Source organism: Myripristis murdjan, chromosome 19 (assembly GCF_902150065.1).
Source record: "Myripristis murdjan chromosome 19, fMyrMur1.1, whole genome shotgun sequence".
Taxonomy (NCBI): Eukaryota; Metazoa; Chordata; class Actinopteri; order Holocentriformes; family Holocentridae; genus Myripristis; species Myripristis murdjan.
In genome coordinates, this window is record NC_043998.1 from 19,321,364 (window position 1) to 19,344,788 (window position 23,425).

At 40.8% G+C, this 23,425-nt stretch overlaps 1 protein-coding gene across 3 annotated transcripts in view; it reads left to right on the forward strand.

Annotated features, from left to right (window-relative positions):
• Nucleotides 1–23,425, forward strand: part of LOC115378407 (rho GTPase-activating protein 23-like) — a 72,676-nt gene that overhangs the window by 30,515 nt on the left and 18,736 nt on the right. Inside the window, exons 1-4 of one of the 3 annotated variants that reach the window (XM_030078664.1) lie at nucleotides 10,116–10,667; nucleotides 20,418–20,609; nucleotides 22,139–22,169; nucleotides 23,124–23,216. In XM_030078664.1, the coding sequence (XP_029934524.1) occupies nucleotides 10,452–10,667; nucleotides 20,418–20,609; nucleotides 22,139–22,169; nucleotides 23,124–23,216 (532 nt within the window). In that variant the 5' untranslated portion in view covers nucleotides 10,116–10,451. Of the gene's footprint in view, nucleotides 1–10,115; nucleotides 10,668–20,417; nucleotides 20,610–22,138; nucleotides 22,170–23,123; nucleotides 23,217–23,425 lie in introns of those variants that run through there. The other 2 variants (XM_030078662.1, XM_030078663.1) reach the window with 2 other exon arrangements.

Consider the following 23,425-nt stretch of genomic DNA (forward strand, 5'->3'; position numbering starts at 1 on the left):
AACAACTGTAAAACGAAAGAGCACCGAGCTTCTGGACCAGTATTTTCAACCAGTGAAACCAGTAGTTTCAGCAAGTAAATAAAACAACAGAAAAGCTCGGGATTCTCACCGTCCTGAAACCTGAGCATGTTTTTTCTTTCTGTTCTCCTCACTTTTTTAAGACTTGTGTGCTGTGAAAACATGTTGCCCGGATGTATTGCTTTCTGACAAATCATCCCAACCAAGTGAACTCCCTTGTATCAAGTGTAACTTGAAACAAAGGGAAAGACCTTCTCCTGCATTGAAAACGCAATCGTTCTACCTTATAAACAGATTTTTTTTTATCATACAAAAAATTTTTTTTTTAAGAATTGAAATAAGATGAAAGAAAAGCTTTTATTGCAGCTGTAGGCGTGCTCATTGTACATTGTTCATTCAGAAGCTCTTGAGATTTCTTTCCAGGTCTTGTTCATTCACGACTCTTCACCTGCAGTGCCTCATCTGCTGTTTGCTGCTCAGAGGGACCTCACTGTGGGGAACTGGGCCAAAAGTTTCATACTGACCTCAAGAACCCCTCTCGCCCTCCTGCCTTGGTCGTACTGTGTGTGGCTGAAATAGGGCAATACTGACAACACACATTAATTTTTGTAAAAAAGTAGAGAGTGATTTAAAAAAAAAAGTCTTGAAGTTGGTCAGGTTTACACTTTATTAACACCACTGTTATCTTTTTAAGTTTCACCAAAACTAAATCACTTCAAATTCATCTTGTAAAATATTGTCCAGCCTGTCATTCTCTTTAGAAGAATGAGATGAGGCTCCATCAAATATGTGGTGCCTGTTTGTGAATCCAGAGCCTGTTGTAGCCATTTGCCTCTCGGATGGGCGACATCAAAGAGAGTGGCTCTGTTTGTGTGGAGTGATTTCATCGTTTCCACATGTTTCTGAGCAAAGCACAAAGGCCTGAAAATACACTGGGTGCTTGTCAGGCGTGCCAGGTCAGCTAATCTCTATCTTATTGATATACAATCTGTAGACGAGGGAAAAGATTTTGGTATTGCAAGCTTTCTGGTTTCCGTTGTAGTCCGAGTGGTTTTATGGAGCTAGACAGCATTGGTTGAAATGTTGTCTGGACCTAAAACTAATCTACAAGAAGTATTGATGTTTAAGTGTTGTGTGGTGAGGCACTCTGGTGTAAAACTGGTGTAATAAAAGAAACAAAAACAGTTTCCAGCTTGTTTCCAGCTACACTGGAAAACCCCCAAAATTGGCCATCACCCCTCAGAGGCTAAATTGTCATTTGACGATAGCTGATGGGTTCCAGTATTGGTTGGAGGCAAAACAACTAAATCAGCTATCTAGATTCAAAAAACATTGACTTGAGGTGGCGGCAGAACTCATCATTAATGAATGTGATATTATTATTCTTAATATTACCATGGGTTTCCTATGTGTCCCATAATCTGAGTGCTTTCAAGAGGCTCTTCCTCCTGGACAAGAATAAAAATCTCCAGTAAACAATGAATTTTCAGGATTTTTTTTTTTTTTTGGCTTTAATATGTACAAATTGTGGGTTAAAACCCATTTGGGTCAAATATGTCAAACTGGTTTAAGGTTTTTTTTTTTGTTTTTTTTTTAGACGTTTTTGCTTATGGCATAGAAGAAAACTCCTACAGAGCCATTGTCAGTGGCTTTACATCAGTATACAGTGTGTCTGGTGTAAAGCTGGTGGTATCCTTTCCTGTCATTTCCTTCCTTCCCTATAGTGTAGTACACTTTGAAGTACAAAAGCCCAAACTGTTTTGTCCCATCGCCTCGTCAGACACAAGACCCACTGTGTAATGCAGAACAATGGTCTAATACATCTGCCCAGGCTGGTCTGTGGTCAGTCCCGGTCCGTGTCCTCTGAAGGCTGCCCTTGACCGTGCTGATCTCAGAGCTGCTCTGCCTCTCTGGACAGAACAATGAAGCATCTTTGGAAAGGCCGCGGTTACAGAACGTCCCGGCCCAGCATCACTGACCACTGTTCATGTTGGGTGTTCGTCTTCGGGTTGATAAAGTCCTGTGACGTCTTTGGCTGTTGAAACGCTTTTGAAAATCCCTCGGATAACCTCGAAAGCTAAAAACAAGGCTCCTTCTGTCAGTTCCCGAGAAGTTGCGACTTTGAAGATATACAAGGCCTGCCCCCTGGTTAGATGACGCTAGGGCTGCATGATATGAAAAAACAAAACAAAACAAAACAAACAAACAAAAAAAAAAAACGATATTGCAGTCATTCATTTTAGTGATGGTGATAATTTTTGCATCGTAATTTTCATTTTAAGTGAAAAAAAAAAATAGCAAAATGAAGAAGTTGTGATTTTTGCTGGGGTCTGCATGAAAGCCATAATGGGTTTTCTTCTATTAGGAGAGTATTATTTGCAGTATATTATTGCAGAATATTATTTGCAATACTTTATTTGTAATGGTATTTATAATGGTATTTCAGCATTTAACCTTCAACAATTGGCCATATTGCGATTTTGATACAGTTTCGGTGAATCATGCAGCCCGAGATGACGCTCGCTCAGACTAGCCTGTTGACAGCAACTGTGGCTCAAGTGAAACACAATGCAGAATGCATAAATATGAAGTTAGGATTATTTTTAGTGCAGAACAATTTTCACAGTTGACTAAAAATAGGTCAATTAGCTGGCTTTCCCTGACTTTGAGAGGGGGAGATTGAGAGTATGTGTGCGTGTGTGTGTGTGTGTGTGTGTGCGCATGTGTGTGTGTTCTCCTTTTTCTGCTCACTTATGCCACTTGGTGTGACCCCATGCTTCTCATAATGCTATCATATTTCGGTCATTACACATTGTCTGTAATAGTTGAGGGATTATCCAGAGTGACTTACAATGTGTGATCAGGAAGGGGCTCGGCGGCTTGCTCAAGGGCTCTCCGGCAGGACAGGACACATTGAACCTGAGCCTTTACAGTTATGGGACGGTCACATATTTCACTTAATATCACTTTACTTGCAACTTTTCAATCCTCTCACTTTTTAAATGCCTATATTTTGAATGTTCATTTCGTTATTCTGTACCATAGATATTGGCATTTGAAGTGGGCTGAAGATTATCAGAGGTCACACATAAGAACCTCCTTACTCCTGTTCCATGGCTTTTTGTTTGTTTGTTTGTTTGTTTTATTTTGGACCAAAAAATTTTATGGCCACCCTGACCTTTTACCCCTTAAAATGCTGGTAATATCATTTAAAACTTATGCTATTCTCTTTGGTGAGGAGCATCAGCTAAATGCCCCAATTGTCAATATATATACTAATAAATATGACTAAATCTTCACTTACATTTTTTTTTTTTTTTTGAATTATACAGTATGTAAGAGAGTCAGTCAGCCAGGCTATTATATTGAGTGAAGTTTCATTAACCACCAACCTGGAATGGCACTTTGTAATGTAGTGCTGCCCACTTGTGGCCGTGAGTGGGAATCAATGGAATTCATTCACAACCTCGCCCCTCTCTCTCTCTCTCTCTCTCTCTCTCCCTCTCTCTTCCCCTGTGGCTGCTATATGTCTCTCGCCCTTGCTCCCCTGCACATACAACAGCAAGCACACTCCGAGTCTATCTCCTGTCCCAACTAAAGTGTGTACTGTATAATTTGAAAACATTTCTTGTTTTTTTTTTTGTTGTTTTTTTTTTGCTGTAACTTGCACAGCCCTCGGTGTAACATGTAACTCAAAAATGTGTTACAGTGATGTTGCTGTTCAAATGTTTAGATACGTAGTAATGGATTACTGTTTTAGTAATTATTTTGGTATTACTAATGACTTAATATAGATAATTCCCACCACTGGAAGCACGTCCTCTGATTTAAAGAGAAATGGTAAAGTAATAATTTATTTTTCTGGCCATTTTCCCACTGCTTCGATCATATCCAGTAACAGATTAACAGCAAACACTGGACATCAACTCTGTTTGCTCTCCTGGTCCGTCACAGGAGAGGAAACCGAGCTGACAAAAGGACGGAAGCACCAAGTTTGGCAGTGTAATGGAAACGAGATAATATTGTGTTACAAATTACTGTTAAAAGTGAAGCAATGGTATTACTTTTGAACTATGAGCAGTAAGCTCAAAATTGGTTCTAACCTTTGACCTTCAAAACACACAAAGAGTGGGCTACTGTTGTTTGCAGCGCAGAGCAGCTGGCTGACTGGGGAAATGTGCTGCAGATTTATGAGTGTGTGTGTGTGTGTGTGTGTGGTGGGTGTGTGTACATGTGTGTGTGTGTGCATGCGCGCTTAGGTCATTGATCTGTCCCACGTGTCATATTGTCAAGAGGCTCCGCGTCCCCATTGTGTCCCGCTGCTGTGTTTGTTTAGTACTGTAGCTCCTGCCACCACCTATAGCCTCTCTATCCCTCTATTCATCCTCCTCTCTCTCTCTCTCTCTCTCTCTCTCCCTCTCTCTGTCAAAAAGCCTCTGAAACAACATTTAGACTGTCATGGGATGCTGAAACCTCAATGAAACAGTCATAGCTGTGTTAGCAGCTCTCTAAAGGACCATCCCAGTGATTCTGCATGTTTAGCATAATGTCTACAAAATGTATATACTAAACTTTTCTGCTAATCTTTTCCCAAAACAAGCAGTCATATTTTACAACTCTGATATAATTTTTCCCCCTTTATCCAGCCATTGGTTTCCATTCATTCCACTGCGATATGAACATCAACGTTCAGAGACTTCATACTTTCTTCACACCAGTATCCCGTCACCGTAATAAAGTCCTCCACATTAGATTTTACTAAAAACAGCAGCAGCACTGTTGTGTTTTGATGACTTGAAATTGGGCAGACAGTCCCCTCCACCAGAAAATAGTCCCTGGGGAAACGTTTGCTTTACACAGCGAGTTAACACTTCTGTGGTTTATGAATGTTTTCATCCAGAAATTCAGATTTGAAAACGGAGGGATTTCGATTAAATGTTGTGATATCTTTAGTACCCCCGCATGATTTGCAAAATGGTTTTGTTGTTAAATGTGGATGGATTGTGGGAAATGGGCCAAATGTTCAAAATGTTCACAGGTATGGTCCTAGAACTTAGAAACTTATTTAACAGCATGGAAACTCTGGGAGACATTAAGCCTTTAAATCTCGGATGTTGACAAGATGTGGATATTTATATCAACAATAGGGCTAGGAGAATCATTAAAGATGCTAACCACCTGGGAAACTTGCCTTTTCCCCCCTGCTGCAGTCAGGAAGAAGGTACCAGATAAACTAGGCCAGCACTGAGAGGCTAAGGATAGAGCCTCTGCCTCAGACCCCTAGGATCCTAAATGTGGGCTCTGCCCCCGTCCAATTATACAGATAAACTATTCATTACTATTACTGTCCCTATCCTATTTTCCAAAATGAAAGGGTTTCTTATCTCCCTCTTATTTTTTTTGTCTTTTATCCTACCTGCTGTTGGTTGTTTTTTTCTTTCTTCCCCTCACTCCATCTCTCTGAATTGTCTCTTCCATTTAGGCTGAGTTTCTTGTTGACGGCTCTGTTTCTTTTGCACTCGTGCTCTTCTTTCCCTCTCATTGTCTTGCTTGCTTGCTTGCTTGCTCGCTCCTCGCTGTCCCCAAACTTTAAGCACTCATTTGACCCCGGCTGCAGAAGATTAGCAAGTTTACTTATGTAACTAGAAAAAGAGTGTCATACAGGAAAGGATGGAGACGGAGAGATACACAAACAGGGCTGCATCTTGCAGGGTTAAGCGATGCAATAGTGGGGAATAAATGTTTTTTTCCCCCTGAATATCTTGATGAGGACATGGATTTTAATATATGCTCCTTTTAAAGTGCTTTAAATGCTCATTTTGAATAAATAGACAATTTTCTCTTGCATGCATATAAAAATACAGCCGTCTCATCAGCGTAAATCTGTCCGTCCAAAGAAAGCTGGACTCACCAACTTTAGATCACTTGCTTTACTTGTTCCATCGATCTTCTTTAGTATAGAGCATCACAGACTGGTTACGTTAAGATAATCGCCTTTGAGAACTTCTGGGCATTTAAGTTTAAATGATTCATTTTGAGCCACCACTATTCCCTCCAAGATAAAATTGCAGCCCGACGCAGCTGAAATGCTAACAGTTCATATGAAACTTTTAGTATTTTTATGATAAAATATTATGATAAATTATTTAAGATTATTTGTTTTAGCATTTCTGCTTTATTTGACAGTCACAGCAGAGAGAGACAGGAAGGGCAGGGGAGAGAGAGGGGACGACATGCAGCAAATGGCCTGAGGTTGGACTTGTACCCAGAATGCTGTGATCAGGACTCAGCCTTAACACGTGCTGCTCGCTCTTAGCCGGTGAGCTACCGGGGTGCCGCCTAAATTGTGCTGTCTGGCCGTATAAGCAACTTGTCTTCCTCCCAGAAGCGATGCTGCTATAGGCTTCTGGGTACTAAAAAGTTATACCTATCTATACCGTATCAGTTTTTGGTATCAGAGGTGATGTAACAGCTTTGCACTCAGGTAGATGTAACCATATAATCCGGCCAAAATTACCATCCAATGAATGCAGAAAAGGCACGATCGAGTCATTTAATAAGATGGCAAAGTGACAGTTTTCTTAGAAACATGAAAACACCATTTCCCAAGATTCTCCACCACACTATTAGCCAGTGGCGAGCTCAAGGAGCTGAAGGAAATCCCCCCCCGTTGTCTCTTTGATTCTTCTCCTGTCCTCATAATTCTGGCACACTAATAGGAACTTAAGGTATGAGGAAATTAAAACAATAAAACAGCACCATGCCCACAAGGTAAAACCGGTATATTTGTGTTTAAACAGTGTTGATTTGTTTTATAGTCTTTAAGGCATGCAAAATCAAAAATTCTCAAAAGGCTCCTGAATATTGATGAAGATGCATTTTCCTTTTTTTTTCCACCAAGATGTTTCCAAGATGTTTAGAATCCAGTATTTAGCTGGTACGCATATCCAGGCCACAAACCCTTTTGCTAACCGTGGCAAATAGAAAAGTGGCAGCTGACTGCTGCCGTTTTTCCTGGACTGATCCAGGCAGAATGTATGCAGCAAATAGTGCCAGTGTTAATATTGCCATTGTTTGATGAATGCATCTAGTTCTGTTTGTTGCTTTTGCTTTTATGCTATGGATTGGATTGAATGGAGCATGACACAGTCAGAGAGAGGCATCTATTGCCCCTACAGCCATCATGTGGTTGGTTGCCCTCATACCAACAGCGCTCGCCCTTAAGGTGCAGTGGAAGCGTACAGAATCAGGACAGAGCCAATGCATATCCTGCTCTGAGTCACAGATCACATCATTGGTTCTCTGGCTTGTCTCTGTCATGATTACGAGTCTTTATTAGTCAAGAAAACACGGAACAGGATGGCCACGGCGTTTTCGGAAACCAACAGTTGCTCCCAATGGCGTAGGGCACACGGTAATAACAGAATGACTTTTAGATGAGTATGTTTAGTTGTTTAGGTGTTTCCTTGGAAAAATCCTCTCGGAAACAGGAAATGATGGATTTTATGTGTGTGTTTTGTGAGAAAAAATAGAAGAACTGCTTAGTTAGCAGCCACTATCCCAGATTAGCCAAAAAAAACAACAACAGAAAAGCACACCTACAGAAACTTGACGACGTCACAGCCCTGGACACACCGTTTGATTGACAAGTGATCTCTGGGAGATGCGGTGCAAAAACACTAATGCAGTGAGTGCTTAGCACCAAACATGGACACAAAGTAAAAATAACAGATTTCACAGATTATCTCTAACTTGGACCATTTTAATGATGAAAGATGTTTACAAAAATCCAAAGTCCAAAGTATTAAATATCCCTCTCAGAATTTAAAGTCACAATGAAATGAAAAAAAAGCTTTTCAACTTGTTATATGATTGTCCATGCTAGACTCCTCACCTATTTAACAATAAATTCAAATCTCCCATTTTTTTTTCTTCCTGGAAAACAGTGTATCTTCAGCGGTGATGTCATGAGGCTTTATAATGGATGAACAAAAACTTCAACCATTAAAAACAAACATTTTTGAACAGTCACACCCTTCCTGTCAAATAAATCTGCCTCTCATTGCTTTACACTTTAAAAAGCTATTATTAAATACATTTCATTTTGACTTTAATTCTTACTAGGGAGAAAAAACCTCTGAAACATTTAGACCAACATAGGACATTGAAATGCTCCACTGAAACCCAATATAATAGTGACATTAATACCATTTCCTGCACATTTGCGAGGAATCTGATCAACATGTCTGATTAGATGTCTCGTATTCAGTTCTATAATAGCAATTAAACAAATTTCATTGAAACAGTACATCAGCAGTGGATGACACTGGCTGATTTTTTTGTGGAAGTTACAGAAGAAAGTTGTAGAAGATGAGCAGAGAGGAGAGGAAATGGAAGGAAAACAAAGGACAGAGCAGGACAGAGGAGGCAGAGGCGGGATGTGGAGGCTGCTGGATGGTGTTTGTGTGGACGTCAGCCTCTCTTATCATCTCTACATCCCACTTCCTCCTCTTTATTCACCCTTGCTTTCTCGGAGGGAGGCTCAGGCCGTCAGGTGTCAAGGAGGAGAGGACTGCAGCTCTGACAGTATAATTAGCAGCGCTGCTACTTTTAGGAAAATTAATGTGGAGGACTTTATTACGGTGATGGAGTACTGGTGTGAAGAAAGTCTGAAGTCTCTGAAAGTTCATTTTCATATCGTAGTGGAATGAAGGAAAACCAATGGCTGGATAAAAGGGAGGAAAAAGAATATCAGAGTTCTAAAATACGATCGCTTACTTTGGGAAAAGATTAGCAGAAAAGTGAAGCATATACACTGTAGATATTACGCTAAACATGCAGAATCACTGGTATGGTCCTTAAATTTCATTGTCACTTTTTCGGACACATGAACACACACAGATAGATACATACACTTTCATACTTGTTCACAATTTTGCTCTAATTGCCGTCACTCTCAAAAACACTCACACACAAACACGCTTTCTAGTGTCAGTGTGTACTACCGCTGTCAGAAAGCCAGCAGCGGCAGCGGCAGCCAGGTTGTGAGCCTAAAAAGAGGAGACAGGGAGACCCAGCAGAGAGAGAGAGAGAGGGAGAGAGAGAAAGAGAGAGAGAGAGAGATAAACAGTGCTCTCTGCTCTAACAACGGGCTGGACTGGGTAGCGAAAGGATGGGAGGAATGTGACAGTGAGAGAAAAAGAGAGAGAGCAGGGATGTCAGCAAATAGACCCAAGGGAGAGCGAGAGAGAGAGAAAACAGGAGGCAGAGAAAGGGAGTGAAAGGGAGAGAGAGCATGCCTGTGCGCAGAGGACAGAGGACTATACTTAGACAGCAGTAAAGACAGTCAGCCACAGCAACACTGCACTGTAGTGCCAGCATGGAGAAGGACACACTGGATCCCTTAGCAGCAGCGTGGGATTGTTTCCAATGCTAAACACTAAATCTGATCCAACAACAAACTCAGCTCAGTTCAACTGGTCCGCGGACGGATTTTAGCTGGGGTGACACGGATTTCAACTGGCCTGGGATGGCTTTCGACTGGTCCGACAGCATGCATCAACTGGTCCAGGATGGATGGTGTTCCCGAATTTAAGGACAAGCTCTAAATTTAAGTCAAACCTCACGGCAGCAGCAAAGTAATGCACCACTCGAATGAAACGAGTGTGGTTCCTGACATGGAGTATAATTATATCCTTAAAGCCGTATGAAGAGGACCAGTTGGAATTTGAGAGGGCGAATGCAATTGGCCGATGCTGTCACTAGTTAACGAGGGACTGTCGCTTCCGACATAGCGCAGAGGACCGGAACGGTTCAAATTTGAACATTCGCAATGCAAGGAGGCTTTTGAAGCCAGATTCCAAAACAAAACCCGTCAAACGGACTAGATCAGAGGTGAGAGAAGGCGAGAAAAGCTCAAGATTTGTCCAACAATTGAATTGATGAAATAGATTTTCTGAAATTTGATTGGCAAGGACTAAGTCGAGCCCTGATAAGGCTGAAATTTTTGGCCAACTCCAGTGAACTGCATGTAAAACCACATTAGATTTAGAGAAATGAGGTCTTACGAAAAGCGGACACCACCTTTCAGCTTTGGATCAGGATGGCAGGATCGTTAGCATTTTAGGTCTACAGAGCACTGATCAGCAGATGCCCAGAGAATGATACCTGATATGGACCATGAGAAAACAGAATCTCAAGCTGAATCCAAACCAAGGATTACAAATTGACCCATCTAGACTTGGTGTTCTGGACCCACATGGCTACGGTGAAGGTTTGATAATTGATTTGCCATGTGGAAGCGTATTTAGCATAGATTAGATACTGATTGCGGTCATTGCCCTTTGACTCTTGGCCACCATGCCTCAAGCAGAAATTGTGCGTAGGTGACCGAATATCTAGCACGTACATGTGTGTGCGAGTGCGTTTGTGCTATGTTGAGGGTGTCAGGAGTTGCGCCGGCTCCGTCGGGCCATGAGTGGCGTTTTCAGTGTTCAGTGGGGGTGGACTGTAGCGACGCAGAGCCTCGTTGTATCTGGCTTGCAGTGTTACGGGGCATTTCACCCCGCACCTCTCCCCGACCTACTCCCATTGCATCGCCCAGAAAACGAGGTTCCCGGAGGGTCATACAGCGCCATCGCCTTTCCTGGGTAAGAAGGGACGCATATTAAATTATTGCAGTATTTTTTGAATGCCATTATTTTTAGATTGCCGAGAATTTTCAGGCCAAAATTTTACAAGTTCTCACTGTATAGCCCCAGATTTTCATTGGTGACAGGGTTTAAAAACCTCTGAAACAGCTTTCAAACCACTGAAACCCAGACTAATGAAATTCTTTTTGGTAGGTTAGCAACTCTCAGGTGACACACCCCACCAGCAAGAAAACTCTTGGAGGTTCGAGGTAGACATCACTGGCTGCTTGAAAAACCCAATACAGGGTTCTTAAGTTGATTGAAACGTATCAGGTATTACAAGTCATGAGGAATGTATTGTGTCAGCTGACCAATGGTGGAAAGAGTACTAGAAAAAAATGTTACTCAAGCAGAGGTACGGTTACTGATATTTTACTTAAGTCGAAGCAGAAGTACAACTGTAAAAATCTGTTCAAATAAAACTTAAAAGTAGCTCATTTGAAATACGCTCATGTTGGAAACAATAACTTTGCTGGACATTAGACCTTTTCCATGTAGTTGTGAAAGTACAAAAGCATAAAGATTGAGACAGATTCTGTTAACTGGAAATCTGGAAACTGCAAAATGTGCACCAACAAAAAAAAAAAAAAAAAGGCGGATTACTCATCTCATCTCTGCTGACTGGAAGGCTCCACAGTTAGTCAGTTTATGTTGGTCCAGTGTCTGATGCTTACAGAGAGCTGACAAAATCTGTACTCTGCACTGGATATGATTTAAAATGTAGATAATCACAAAACTTCAGCAAAAATTGAAGTAGGTAAATGCAAAACTGACTGAAAATACTCAAAAAAGCGAAACAGTTGCAGTAACTTGAATGGATGCAATTAGTTACTTCCATGCTAATGGGATATACAAATAAAACATGTACAGTGAAACATTATTATTTCTTCGTACAGGTTTGATAAATACTATAATAATATGATGAGCCAATGAAGATATTGCACGATCTTTCTTTTACTGTCAAATACTTCAGCTTGTGATAAAATCATTTTCTGTCAGTATTTTATCTCAAATGATTAATCAAAGGTCCATTATGCGATATTGAACGCTGATTGAGGTAAGAACCATTAAGATCTTACCGACAAAACCGTGGAATAAGCACATGACTTGAAAATGAGAACCATATAGAGTTAACCATCAAACATATATTTATGTGCTTATTCCAAATTTTGTTCCGATGAGTCTAAATGGTCCTCACTTCAATGCATTTTCACACCGTGCAGCTTTAATTAAATAGCTGAAAGGAGCCAGAACAAAGACGTATTATTTTGTAATAATGACCAGCTCGGTGCACATTATTCCTGCCTTTCTCATCACCAATATAGATCACAATTTCTTTACCTTAAAGTGACATTTGATAGGAAAAATACGGTTGTTTGGTTTTAATCTCTGACATGTCTTACATCGGGTTAGTGACTAAAAACTTCACAGGGCAACCCCTCACTGCAAAAAAAAGTCAAAATTCATGGTGTGGAATGGAGAGGTGATCTTCATTTAAAGATAATGCTACTTGCATAAAACTACACTGAAAATGAAATGTATTTGTTTCGGCAGATTTTTTGCTTTTGTTTTTTAGTGTTTTTGTAGTTTTGGCCCACTACCCAGTGCTATCAGTATTGGTGCATCTTTATGCATTGTAGATTGACTGCAGCTCTAAAAGCAGCCATTGCTGTCATCAGTCTGGAGGATCTTTCTCTCCCATCAACCTCCTGGCTGACTGATCTGATGATTGTGGACAGGAGTAATTCCTTTGGGATGCTTTTTCCGCCATCTTTATTTAACCTTTCCTGTCTGCACTGATCAGTGCAGGTGATGAGGAGGCTTCCTCTCCTTTCCCTCCATTTGTTGTATTATTAAAGGTGTGCATCGATGGAGGTGTCCTACACACTCCGTGACTCCATCGGTACCCCTCGGCTGGGAGGCTGTTAGCTCTTAAAGATGATTTATGCTGCTTTCACAGTAAAGTTGTCATTTTTGTCATTGTCATATAAGATTCTCCTGATACGGCTGACACATGTCTTGGTCCATTCAGAGAACATTTCATTTCATAAAACCAGATTTTTTTCTGAATATTTGTCTGAATGTTTTTTTTTTAAACATACAAACAAATGCCAGACTTTTTCAGGCTGTTAAATGGGGAAGCTCTTACCAGCATTTCATCATCTGCAGTTTGGAGGAACACTCAACACATGGTGCTTGATTTATTCTAGTGTGTGTGTGTGTGTGTGTGTGTGTTTTGCTGTGTCTCCTGTAGGGGTTATGTAATGAAGTGCTGAGGGGGCCTGTTGACTAGCAGAGGAGAATGGAGATGAGACTGATGCTCTTACCACGCGCATAGATTTATGGCGATTTATATAAAATCATGTATGTGTATGTATAAATCTGTGTGGGAGTGTGTGGTTGTGTAAGTGTGGCTGAGCGTCATGCGTTGGAATATGCAACAATGATCACACTGTTTACAACACACACTATGCATGCTGGTGGATTGTCGTAGTTTCAGTGTGTAGGGTTTGTGCACGTGTGTGTGTGTGTGTGTGTGCATGTGTGTGTGCGTTTGTGTATTATACAAAGTATCTGTCAGTTTGCATTATCTGATTTGTGTGTGCAGGGCGCATGTGTGTCTTTTTGCATTGTGTCACTCTCTCTTCCTCTGTCTCTGTCTCTCTCTTGCAGTTCAGTTCAATTCTTTCCGCTTTATTGGCATGAATGTCAGATGAGCAGTCACAAAATAAAGCAATAAAAAGGAATCACTCTCACATTTCAGTAGGCATCCAACATTCCAATAATAAATGCGAATGATCAGAGTCTCCTCTTTGTCTTTCGTGTCAGCGTGAGATGATCAGCAGTTTCCATCCAAACAAGTAATTTTGTCCAGTCATCTATGTAGTCTTGAAATTCTGGTATCAGCTTCTTCAGATTTTTTTTTCTTTTTTTTAATTCAAGTGTCAAGTGTTTCTTGGTGCCAGCCTTTTTTTTTTTTTTTGAGATTTTAGTGCTTCAAAAAGTTTGCAAACATCAGGTTCAGGTTCACAGAACAAGAAAAGCCACAAAACTGTCTTTGTCCCTTAAATTTCCTCTACAGTTGCTTTAAGTCTTTTACTCACAAAGGTTTTATTTAACCGTCTGAACAACATTCACATTATATATTTTTAATGTTTTAATATTTTTGTACTTTAATCGCAAAAAAAATTACAATAATTATGAATACTTTTCTTGTACCTTTTTTTTTTAAAAAAAAACAAATTTTGTGCTAATTTTCCAGTAACGTTTTACTAATATTCTGGTATTTTTTGCTTTTTCTACAATAAAGTTTGCAACGGAAACAAAACAATACAAGTTCTGCGTGGCTGCAAAGCAAAGATATGAGGAGGTTAAAAAAACACTCACAAGGTGTATTACGCCGTGTTGTTTCTACATGTGTCCTATGCAAAAAGACAGTAATGGTACAGCCACACCACATATCTAATATAAGCCCAGAACTAAAATTTTCAGAATAATAATAAATCATCATTGAGAGAGTTAAATATCTTGTGTTTCTAATATAAATCCAAAGCGCCACTTTCTCTGGATGCATGCAGGCCAGCCCACATGGACCTGCTATTCAAAAGCCCACATGAGGGGAGCGGCATGTAATGACACCACTAATGGGGTATTTCTTTACACTTTTAGCATGACTCAGTGTTAGTTCTAATGGAGTGGCACTGCATGGTACTAACTGTCCATAGCTGCAAACAGGTATGGCTGTGAAAAGTGCTTGGATGCTTGTAGATGTTCTCCCATGTTTTTTTTTTTTTTTTTTTTCCCCTCTTGAACACAAGAGAGGTGGATGTTCACATGTTCTGCCAAAGCTGGATCAGTAGGCAAGAGTGGCTTGTATTTGTTGTGTAACAGATGTGATGAAGGTATATATGTTGTAGTTACCAAAAAAAAAAAAAGAAAAGCCTTTTCTCTTTACTGCTAAAAACTGTGATTGTGGTTTGTTTGGTGCTGCAGTTAAACGCTTTATCCATCCAGCGTCGTGGACAGCGCCGCTCCACGAAGGCTTGGTCAGCAGCCTGGTGCGTAAAATCCTGTAGACCCGGCTGTTTCGTAAGCCTTTTCCCAGATTTTGAGGATGAGCGCTAACCGCATGCAGCAATGTCTTACTGTCTATTTCCGTTGCTGTGCCAGCTCCGGTAGCTCTGATTCATTTCCTTTAACCAGACAAAGAATAACGTCGACCATTTGAAGACGTTTTTAATGCTGTTTTGTCGGCAGTTTAAATGAAGATGGACTTTTCTTCAGGTCATACAAAACTGGCTGAGAAAGGAGGAGTCATCCACACTGTATGTTCTCAAATCTGACACACTTAAAGATAAATGATGCCAGTTGGTTGTGTTTTCGCCAGATAATAGTGCAAGGGTTTTTAGAGAAGTCACATCAACGGCCAGTAAGCACTCAGAAGGGAAATGTCGAATCACCAGAACGTGGATCAGATTGAACCCACTGGCCCAAAACAACAGTCAGACACTTGGTTCAAGACTCATCTGTGGTTCTCATTTAGTCTCCTATCCCGGTTCTCCTTTCATGCAGAGACTCCACCATGTTCCTAATCTGCTTTGCAATGCTGAGCTTCATCATCTGTCACCATTTCTTTCTATTCTTTTCATTTCTTTCAAATTCACTTTGAATGGGGGCCCAACTAGCCCATATCTCCGGAACCTCAGAACCAAAATCCGACGGGTGTTTTCAGGGTCTCTGAACATGCCAGTGTTCGTCCCACATCTCTATGACCTTCCGTTCAGCAGATAGAGAATTTTCATGTATGTCAAGTTGACTTTTGGCCCATAAAAAATGCAGGATGACGGTAATGAGCTCAGCCCTGCAGTATCGTGGTATTACAGTAATGTAGTTATCGTCACAGCTCTACATCTTATCCTTTAGATGTTTTTTTCCCAGTTTGTTTAAAGAAAAATAAAATGTTATGGCCACACTGTATTTGGACTACCCCGTGTCATTATTCAGCTGTGTATCAGCTTCATGTAAGTTGAATTTTTACAGTTGAGTCAGTGGCACACACTGACTCCACCAAATCTAGTGAATTATGACAAAAAACGCATTATCATAAAAAACTGTTAAAACATGCATTGTGGAGAAAGTGTGCTAAAATCTTAAGTCATTTAATCTTCATTTGCTTAAAGCTATTTTTTCAACGCAGTTTCATTTGTGTTTAGAATTCAAAGTGCATGTACACACGACACTGACATGAGGCGCACCTCCCACGACGATGGCAATAATGATATTTAATTTAATCAATTTGTCGAAAACAAGTTAAACTGTGTTGGGGGCAGAGCTGTGTCACAGAGCGCCAGCAGATATCACAGCACTGAGCCGAACAGGCACTGGCATTCTTGGCATTTCACGCTGGCGATACGAGTGGGTGGGCGAGGAAGGTGTGTGTGTGTGTGTGTGTGTGTCTGTGTGAGGGAGAGAGGTAAGAATATATCTCACCTTAGTGTTTGTGTTTACACACAGTCATGTGTGAAATGTCAGGCGCAGAAATTGAAGATGGCAGGGTTTTTTTTTTTAACACAAACAAGAATATACAGTCTGTCCTTAAACACCCTTTCTCTCTCACACACACACACACACACACACACACACACAAAACACACATGCACTGAATGATATGATGACTCCATGGTTTGGGGCTTTGCTGCCTGCCTGTGTGTGTGTGTGTGTGTGTGTGTGTGTGTTTGTGTTTGTCCGAGTGAGTGCAGCTCCCTCACACACCCACATCCATCACACATAGAAATGTCAGTGGGTAGGAATTCTCTGAAGTTATTTCCATTCTGTTCCTGAAGCCATGCCTAGGATAATATCCTCACTTGAATAACACGACTTCCAGTCTTTGTTTAGTCTTTGGTGGAGAGTCTCAGCTGCTTCAGTGATGCCAATATCTCCAATAACATCATCCACCACTGGACGAGGGGACGCAGGGTGTCACAAAGTCTGAAAAAGACTTTTAATCATCTCAGTTAAAGGCCTTGCAATCTATTAAATGAGTAATTAGAGGTCTTAAAGGAACAGTTCACCCCAAAAAAAACAACAATAAATAAATAAAGAAATTTTCCCACTTAAACCTGGTGCAATCTACAGGAAAATCCATCCGCCCCCAGTGATTACGAATTAGAGGTTCCTCTTGAGGTTTTCACATAAAAATAAATATGTGATGGTGTAAGCTCAAGAAAACAATACCCATCCAGACCCACTGGATCGGGGTCAAAGGAGAGAGTGGAAACGTCACCAAATCACACAAACTGTCTAGATGATATAGCACAGAACCAAGGTCTGTCTTCGGTTTTCAGGGTCTCTCAACTCACTTTGTCCCGTGTCTCTACGACCTTCTGTTCTGCAGATGTAAAATTTTCACATATCTCAAACTGACTTTTGCCCAATAAAGATGCAGTGATGACAGTCACCTCAACAAGACAATATCCATCCTGGAAACCTCACCAGATCAAATCAAATCAAATCACCAAAAACTGCACTATCTAGGTGGATGTATTCCACTGGTTGTGAACGGGAATTTAAAAAAAAAAAAATGTATTTTGGGTGTACTGTTGCTAGTGTTGTATTACATTATTTTGATTTTCAGTTGGCCATATTATGCATATTGGGTTTAATGCAGCATGTCAAGCACTTTGGACATTTATTGCAAAACATTTAATTTCATAGTTCTTATTCTGCTCAGTCAGTGGATTGAGGACTTTTGTCAGCCACAGTCTATACAGTCACAAATTGGCTTTTTTTTTTTTGACGGTTGTTTGCTTCTTTATTTTGGTTATTAAATCGGTCTTAAATCCAGTTTCATGTAGCATTAGTAAAGATAGTAAAAAGTCTTGAATTGAACTCTCTGGTACCTGTGAAAACCCTGGAGCGAGCCTGATCTGAAATCTGTCAGGTTACTCAGTCACATCTTTTCAAATGACTGAAATGTTCACTTGATCCCTGACAGCCAATATTTTAGTGTGCTGAATGATTGATGTGTTATTGTTTTTTTTTTGGTTCCAGCACATATAATGGCAATACTATGTGCATAAAATAATCTAAACTGATTGGCTTCCTCACTGGAAAGTATGGGAGTCTTGCCTGGCGCTGGAACTATTCTTAGAGGCGAAGGTTTCCCTGAATCGCCGCCCATAACAGGCTCAGCCATCCACTTCCTGTCTCAAGAAACACTCTTCCTGTTGTTGTCGTAAGGTCACCAACTGGCTGAGACGGTCTGTGTGTGTGTGTGTGTGTGCGTGGGTCGGTGGATTAATGTTACTTAATGTTTCTGTGTGGGTATGTCTTTGTTTTCATCTGCATGTCTCAATCTGAGAAAGACTGATGGTGTGTAAGTGTGTGTGTGTGTGTGTGTGTGAGAGAATGATAGCCCAAAAGAGAGTGACAAACACAAGAAGCGAGAACAAACAGAGCGTGGAGGAGGAGGATGATGCATATGTATGTGTGTGTGTGTGTGTGTAGTTAGGTGTTGCAGAGTGTTAACACTCGCCTATGCTAGCCATTTCAATTTGCTTCCAGTGTCCAGTGAGATGGGACGTACTCATCTTGGGGCTGGACGGTCAGTGGTAACTATTTGAACGCTGATGCTGACCCTGTATTTTCTCAACTGATGCTGCTGATATTCAGCATCTTAAAAAAAAAAAAGACCATTTTCTCTGCAAAAATTCACAAAAAATATTAAAGTATGTAGTGTTTCCTCCAGAATATTATTTCTGTAAAGTTGGAAAAAACCTCTAAAAGCGCATTAAAACCATCATGGGACACTAAAACTCCTTTGAAAGTGCAGCATTTATTAATTCTACAACGACTGTATCATCATATTCAAGGTGCACTTGCATTGATTGGTCAGTATCTGGTTTGAAAAATACCAGAAATTGAAGCAAGTCAAGTGAATTTTTAAATATACAGGTATATGCTGGTGCTTTCTGATGGAAAAATGTATTATAGTACAGTCATCTTTGCCCAGCCACGTCAGATTATACTTAAATCTGTTGTTGAGTAGGAAAACTATGGTCAGACATCTGCCTCAGCGGCTCGGCTTTTGGCTCGCTTTGAAGATGTGTGTGCACGGCTGCAGGCTCTCCTGATGTGTGCTCTCTTGACCGTCTATTGTTCGTATGATTTTCCAGGTGTGTGTTTATGAGGCCTAATAAGTTCCTGTTGTTCCATAACCGTTATTAATAGACAGAATGCATTTTTAACCCTGCCATTGTTGGCTGGAGGTAATAAATGTGATTGTGGGTGAGGCCGTTAGTGAAAATAGAGTTTCCTCTTCAGAGAGAGGAAGTGACTGAGAAATTCCAGGCATCGGTGGAATTCTGCCCAGATCGGGTTTAAGGTTGAGTCCTTTGTGAATGGAACACACCCACGCGCGCCCTTTTGATGGTGTTTGTCTCTTTCATTCATTAGTTGAAGACATAAGCGTCGCTGCATCGTTAGTGCAACACATCGTGAAAAGGAACAATGTCGGTCTTTTCACAGTATGGTAATAAAACAGTACGTCTTGTGCTGCCCGTGCGTTCACTTTTGTGCATAGGTTTGTATTGGCCGGCATCATGCAGCGCCCAGGAACCTAGCTCTAAGAGACCTAAATGTCATTAGTATCGCTTGTGTTTACCCTGCTTTTTTAACCCTCCTATTATGTTTGGGGTCAATTTGACCCCAGCCAATGTTTAACATCATTTTTTTTTTTTTTGCTTCATATTTAATGAGTGTTCCTAATGTAATGGGCACTATCGGGTAAAGATGAAATTGACATGATGATATGTTTTCAATGTCCTGTACACACTTTGTAACGCATTGGTTATAAATAACAAAAATTTGTACTTAGAAATAATATAAAGCCATTAAAACACCAAAAATTAATATTTCTTTCCAATTTTAGATCAATCAGTGAGATTTTATGGTGATTTGCATATTTTTCCATTGTTGCGTAATAGGAATACTGGATGTATAAGTGTGGAGTGGAGTTATGTTTTATTTAAAGGGCTATTTAGGTAATCAACAAAGAAACATAAAGTACTTTACACATAAACTTTGATAATTTTAGTTATAATAATTTTGTGGAAGTTTAAACTAAAGGGGTCAAATTGACCCCACACATAAAAGATGTTCAAAAATGTGAACATAACAAGACGGTTAATGTCAAAATGGCTGCTGTGAAGAATCTATTCATGATAACATGCAACTGCAAGCTATTAGGAAAAAGGAAAAAAAGGAAAAAAAGAAATCCATGCACTCAAGTGGCCTTTAATTAATTTAATTTAATTTAAGGCCTTTAATTGATTTAATTAATTAAAGGCCTTTTAACCTATTAATTCACTTGAGTGCCTGGATTTCTTTTTTTCCTTTTTCATCACTTTCCCCAAATATTCCATGAGCACCAGTGAAGGGGATTCCAGTAGCGCTCTGATCCTTTTTTTCTTTTTCTACAAGCTGTTAGTAGTTCTAACTTTCTGTTCTTCTAGACAGTGACCTGTGCAAGCATAAAAACAAAGCCCTCCACCAGCAAGGATTTTCAACCACTCACAGTGCCGCTCTCTGTCCCACTATATCCTGACACCATCGTTACGTGCACTCTGTCGTTCGATAAGACGCAGAAGTTGGACGGGAGAGCTGCTGCCAGCCGTTATTAATCCAAACACCCTTTCTCTTTGACAGGCTAAAGGGCGGAGAGATGGCATGGTGTCGTCCAATGAGAATAGGCGCCGGCCGCTGTCGTCGGGCGAGGTGGAGGGCGTGTCATGGCAGGGCCCGCGCACCGTTCTGCTCCAGAAGAACTCGCAGGGATTTGGCTTCACACTGCGCCACTTCATCGTCTACCCGCCAGAGTCCTCCCATCACAGCCTCAAGGTAACTGGGCGTCACTCCAGGGCGGGCGCTTTGTGTCCCAGCTGATGGGTGGGCATATTAACGTACACCGTTTGCACATTCAGGCTACTCACAAACAGATCCATCACTTTCATTCAGCTCTGACACAGCTGTGCATTACAGAGTCTTCTTGCATCATCGTTAAAAACTCTGGTCGTTGCAAAAATGTTCAAATGCCACAGTCAGAATAAGACGGGATGACACATGGTCTTGTGATGGACACTGGAGTGGTTAGCTCTGTAGACTAATCTCATGTAATGGGCCATGCTGGAGCTAATCTGCTAAGCTATCTTGCCCCAGCTAAGGGGTTAAAACCTGTAGGCCTACCACATGTCGGGGTCGCGAGGTCAAGAGACGGCCCAGACCAACCTATGGACCGTGTCACCTCGTCAAATCCCAAAACCACAAGGATTTAAGAGGATTTGACGAGGCATTAGAATTTGATAGTAGTTTGCCAAGAGTTTTCCTATTGATCTGATCTTTAGTTGACAGTTTTTCCTCAGAGGCTTTCACAATTCATCTCAACAGATAGAAAATGCCTTCGGTCATGGAAATGAGATATTAATTAAAAATAAATACATTTATAAAATAAAATCAAAGAAAAGAAAAGAAACGAGAAGGAAATGAAGCAAAATAAAATAAAATAAAATGAAATGAAATAAAATAAAATAATCCCATAGGTAATTTTGTGACCATAGCTCTTGATTGCCGTCGCAGAAAACAACTACTGACTGGGTTTTATTTTGTGGTTGACATTTCAATGTATTGGTTGAATTCTAATGTATTATTAGTGGCTGTAAAAGCTCATCATAAGTGACCAATGTCTGCAGAAAACCTCAACCATGATGTTTTTGTGACTTTGAATGAATTTGAACAGGCCATTTTCTCAGCAGGCTGTAACGTTTCCTCCTCACAGCCCTGCAGACCTGTGGGTATTGTAGTTTTCCGTGTTTGTGCCCTTCCAGCTTGGAGGGCCGCTACCAGTGTTGTGGAGCCGCAGACCTCCAGCCTGTGTGGCTAAAGCTCTTTGTCTGGCCAGGTCAGGAATGAGCTAAGTCAGCGAAGCATCAAAGCCTCCAGCTCGGCCCAGCCAGTCAGCCGGTCAGATAGACAGACAGTCAGTCAGGCTGTAAATCAGACAGACAGTAAATCAGCCAGGACATAAATCAGTTGGTCAGGCTGCTGGTTATTCAGTCAGTCAAACAGACAGTTAGTCAGACAGTAAGTAAATCAGTCAGTCGGTCAGCTCACCTAGCCAACAGAACGGTCTCCTAGCAACACCCCAAACTGCCCAGTCAGCTCGGGCCACTTGAACTTGGCCCGGGAGTGGTGTTGAAATATGTGTGTGTGTGTGTGTGTGTGTGTGTGTGTGTGTGTGTGTGTGCGTGAGAGACAGACAGAGAGAGAGAGGGTGAGACAGATGTGTAGGTGTTGAGTCGCACAGCACCACCCTGTGGCCGTCTTCTCCCCTGCATGTCTGCTGTCTAATAACTGCTCTCTGCCTCTTACAGGATGAAGAGAATGGAAATGCAACTGGAAAAGGTGGGCGTCTAAAGTCTGACACACTGTTTATGAAGGTCATGAGCTTTTCAAGGCATTTCTCAGGCATTTCTTAAAATATGCTACCCTGCCTTTTCACGGCAACATGACTTGTAACAGTATGGAGGAAAATCAAATCGGCATAAGATCGTGCTTTTTCTCATGTTTTTTCTCAATTATTGGTTCCCTGAAGCCAAAAAAAATCATCCTTTTCATCCCTTCAAGGCAAATTTATAAGAAGTAAAAGTTGGAGTCCTTGGAGTCCAGTTCATTTTTTTTTTTTTTTTTTTTGTACAAATCGGTCAAACAGGTTGTTCTGTTTGCACACATCTGAGATTGAAGTTATTAGATTTTATTGCTGAAGAAGGCACGGTTTCTTTTCACAGTTCGGTGTAACACGTAGTTTGTTCTAATTGCACTTATGTGAAGACGATATGTAGGCTCATCTTGATTGACTCCACAAAACAGAGACTGATGCTTGTTTTGTTGATCGGTGCTTGTAAAAAGGAGCGCAGCTGAAGTAAATGATGTTTTATGTTTATGTCTGTTAACACAAAAGCATCGCAAAACGCAGTTAATAACTGAATCCTGATCAGTTGAAAAATTGTGATTAAGTAGAATTGTGACATTGCTGGTGACTCCCACCTGTAATGATCAGCTTCCATATCTCAAAACAAAACAGAACTGAACTGCTGCATAATTTATGAAAATTAATCAGAGGAGTCTTGTGTGATGGATATAATAAGTCAGCAGAGTTTTTGTGCACACTGCTAAGTGTCTCTGTGTCCCGGGGTGTCCCAGGGTGTGGGGGGTGTTTGTCTTTGTATCTAGGAGGGGGTTGGTTACTTTCAATACAGGAAGTGATGGTGCTTCAGTTTAGATTCTCATTTCACAGTATAAGAATAGATGCATCATTATTGCGTGTGTATTTGTGTGTGTGTGTGTGTGTTTCAGCAGGTTGTCAGCGGTCTCGTTTGGAGCCAATGGACACCATCTTTGTGAAGAGTGTCAGGGACAATGGCCCCGCACAGCAAGCAGGGCTGTGTACAGGTAGGACGCCAACACACACACACACACAAACACACATATACACACAATGACTTACGGACTTAACAGCTTAGGTTCTATAATTGATAACTGATGTCACAACATTTATAAAGAGATAAAAATAAGAGTAGATTCTGGTGTAATTTAAAGGGAAGGAAATGGGAAATATAGGATTTTGGTGCAATATAGCAAAGCCTGGGCCATCGCATCTT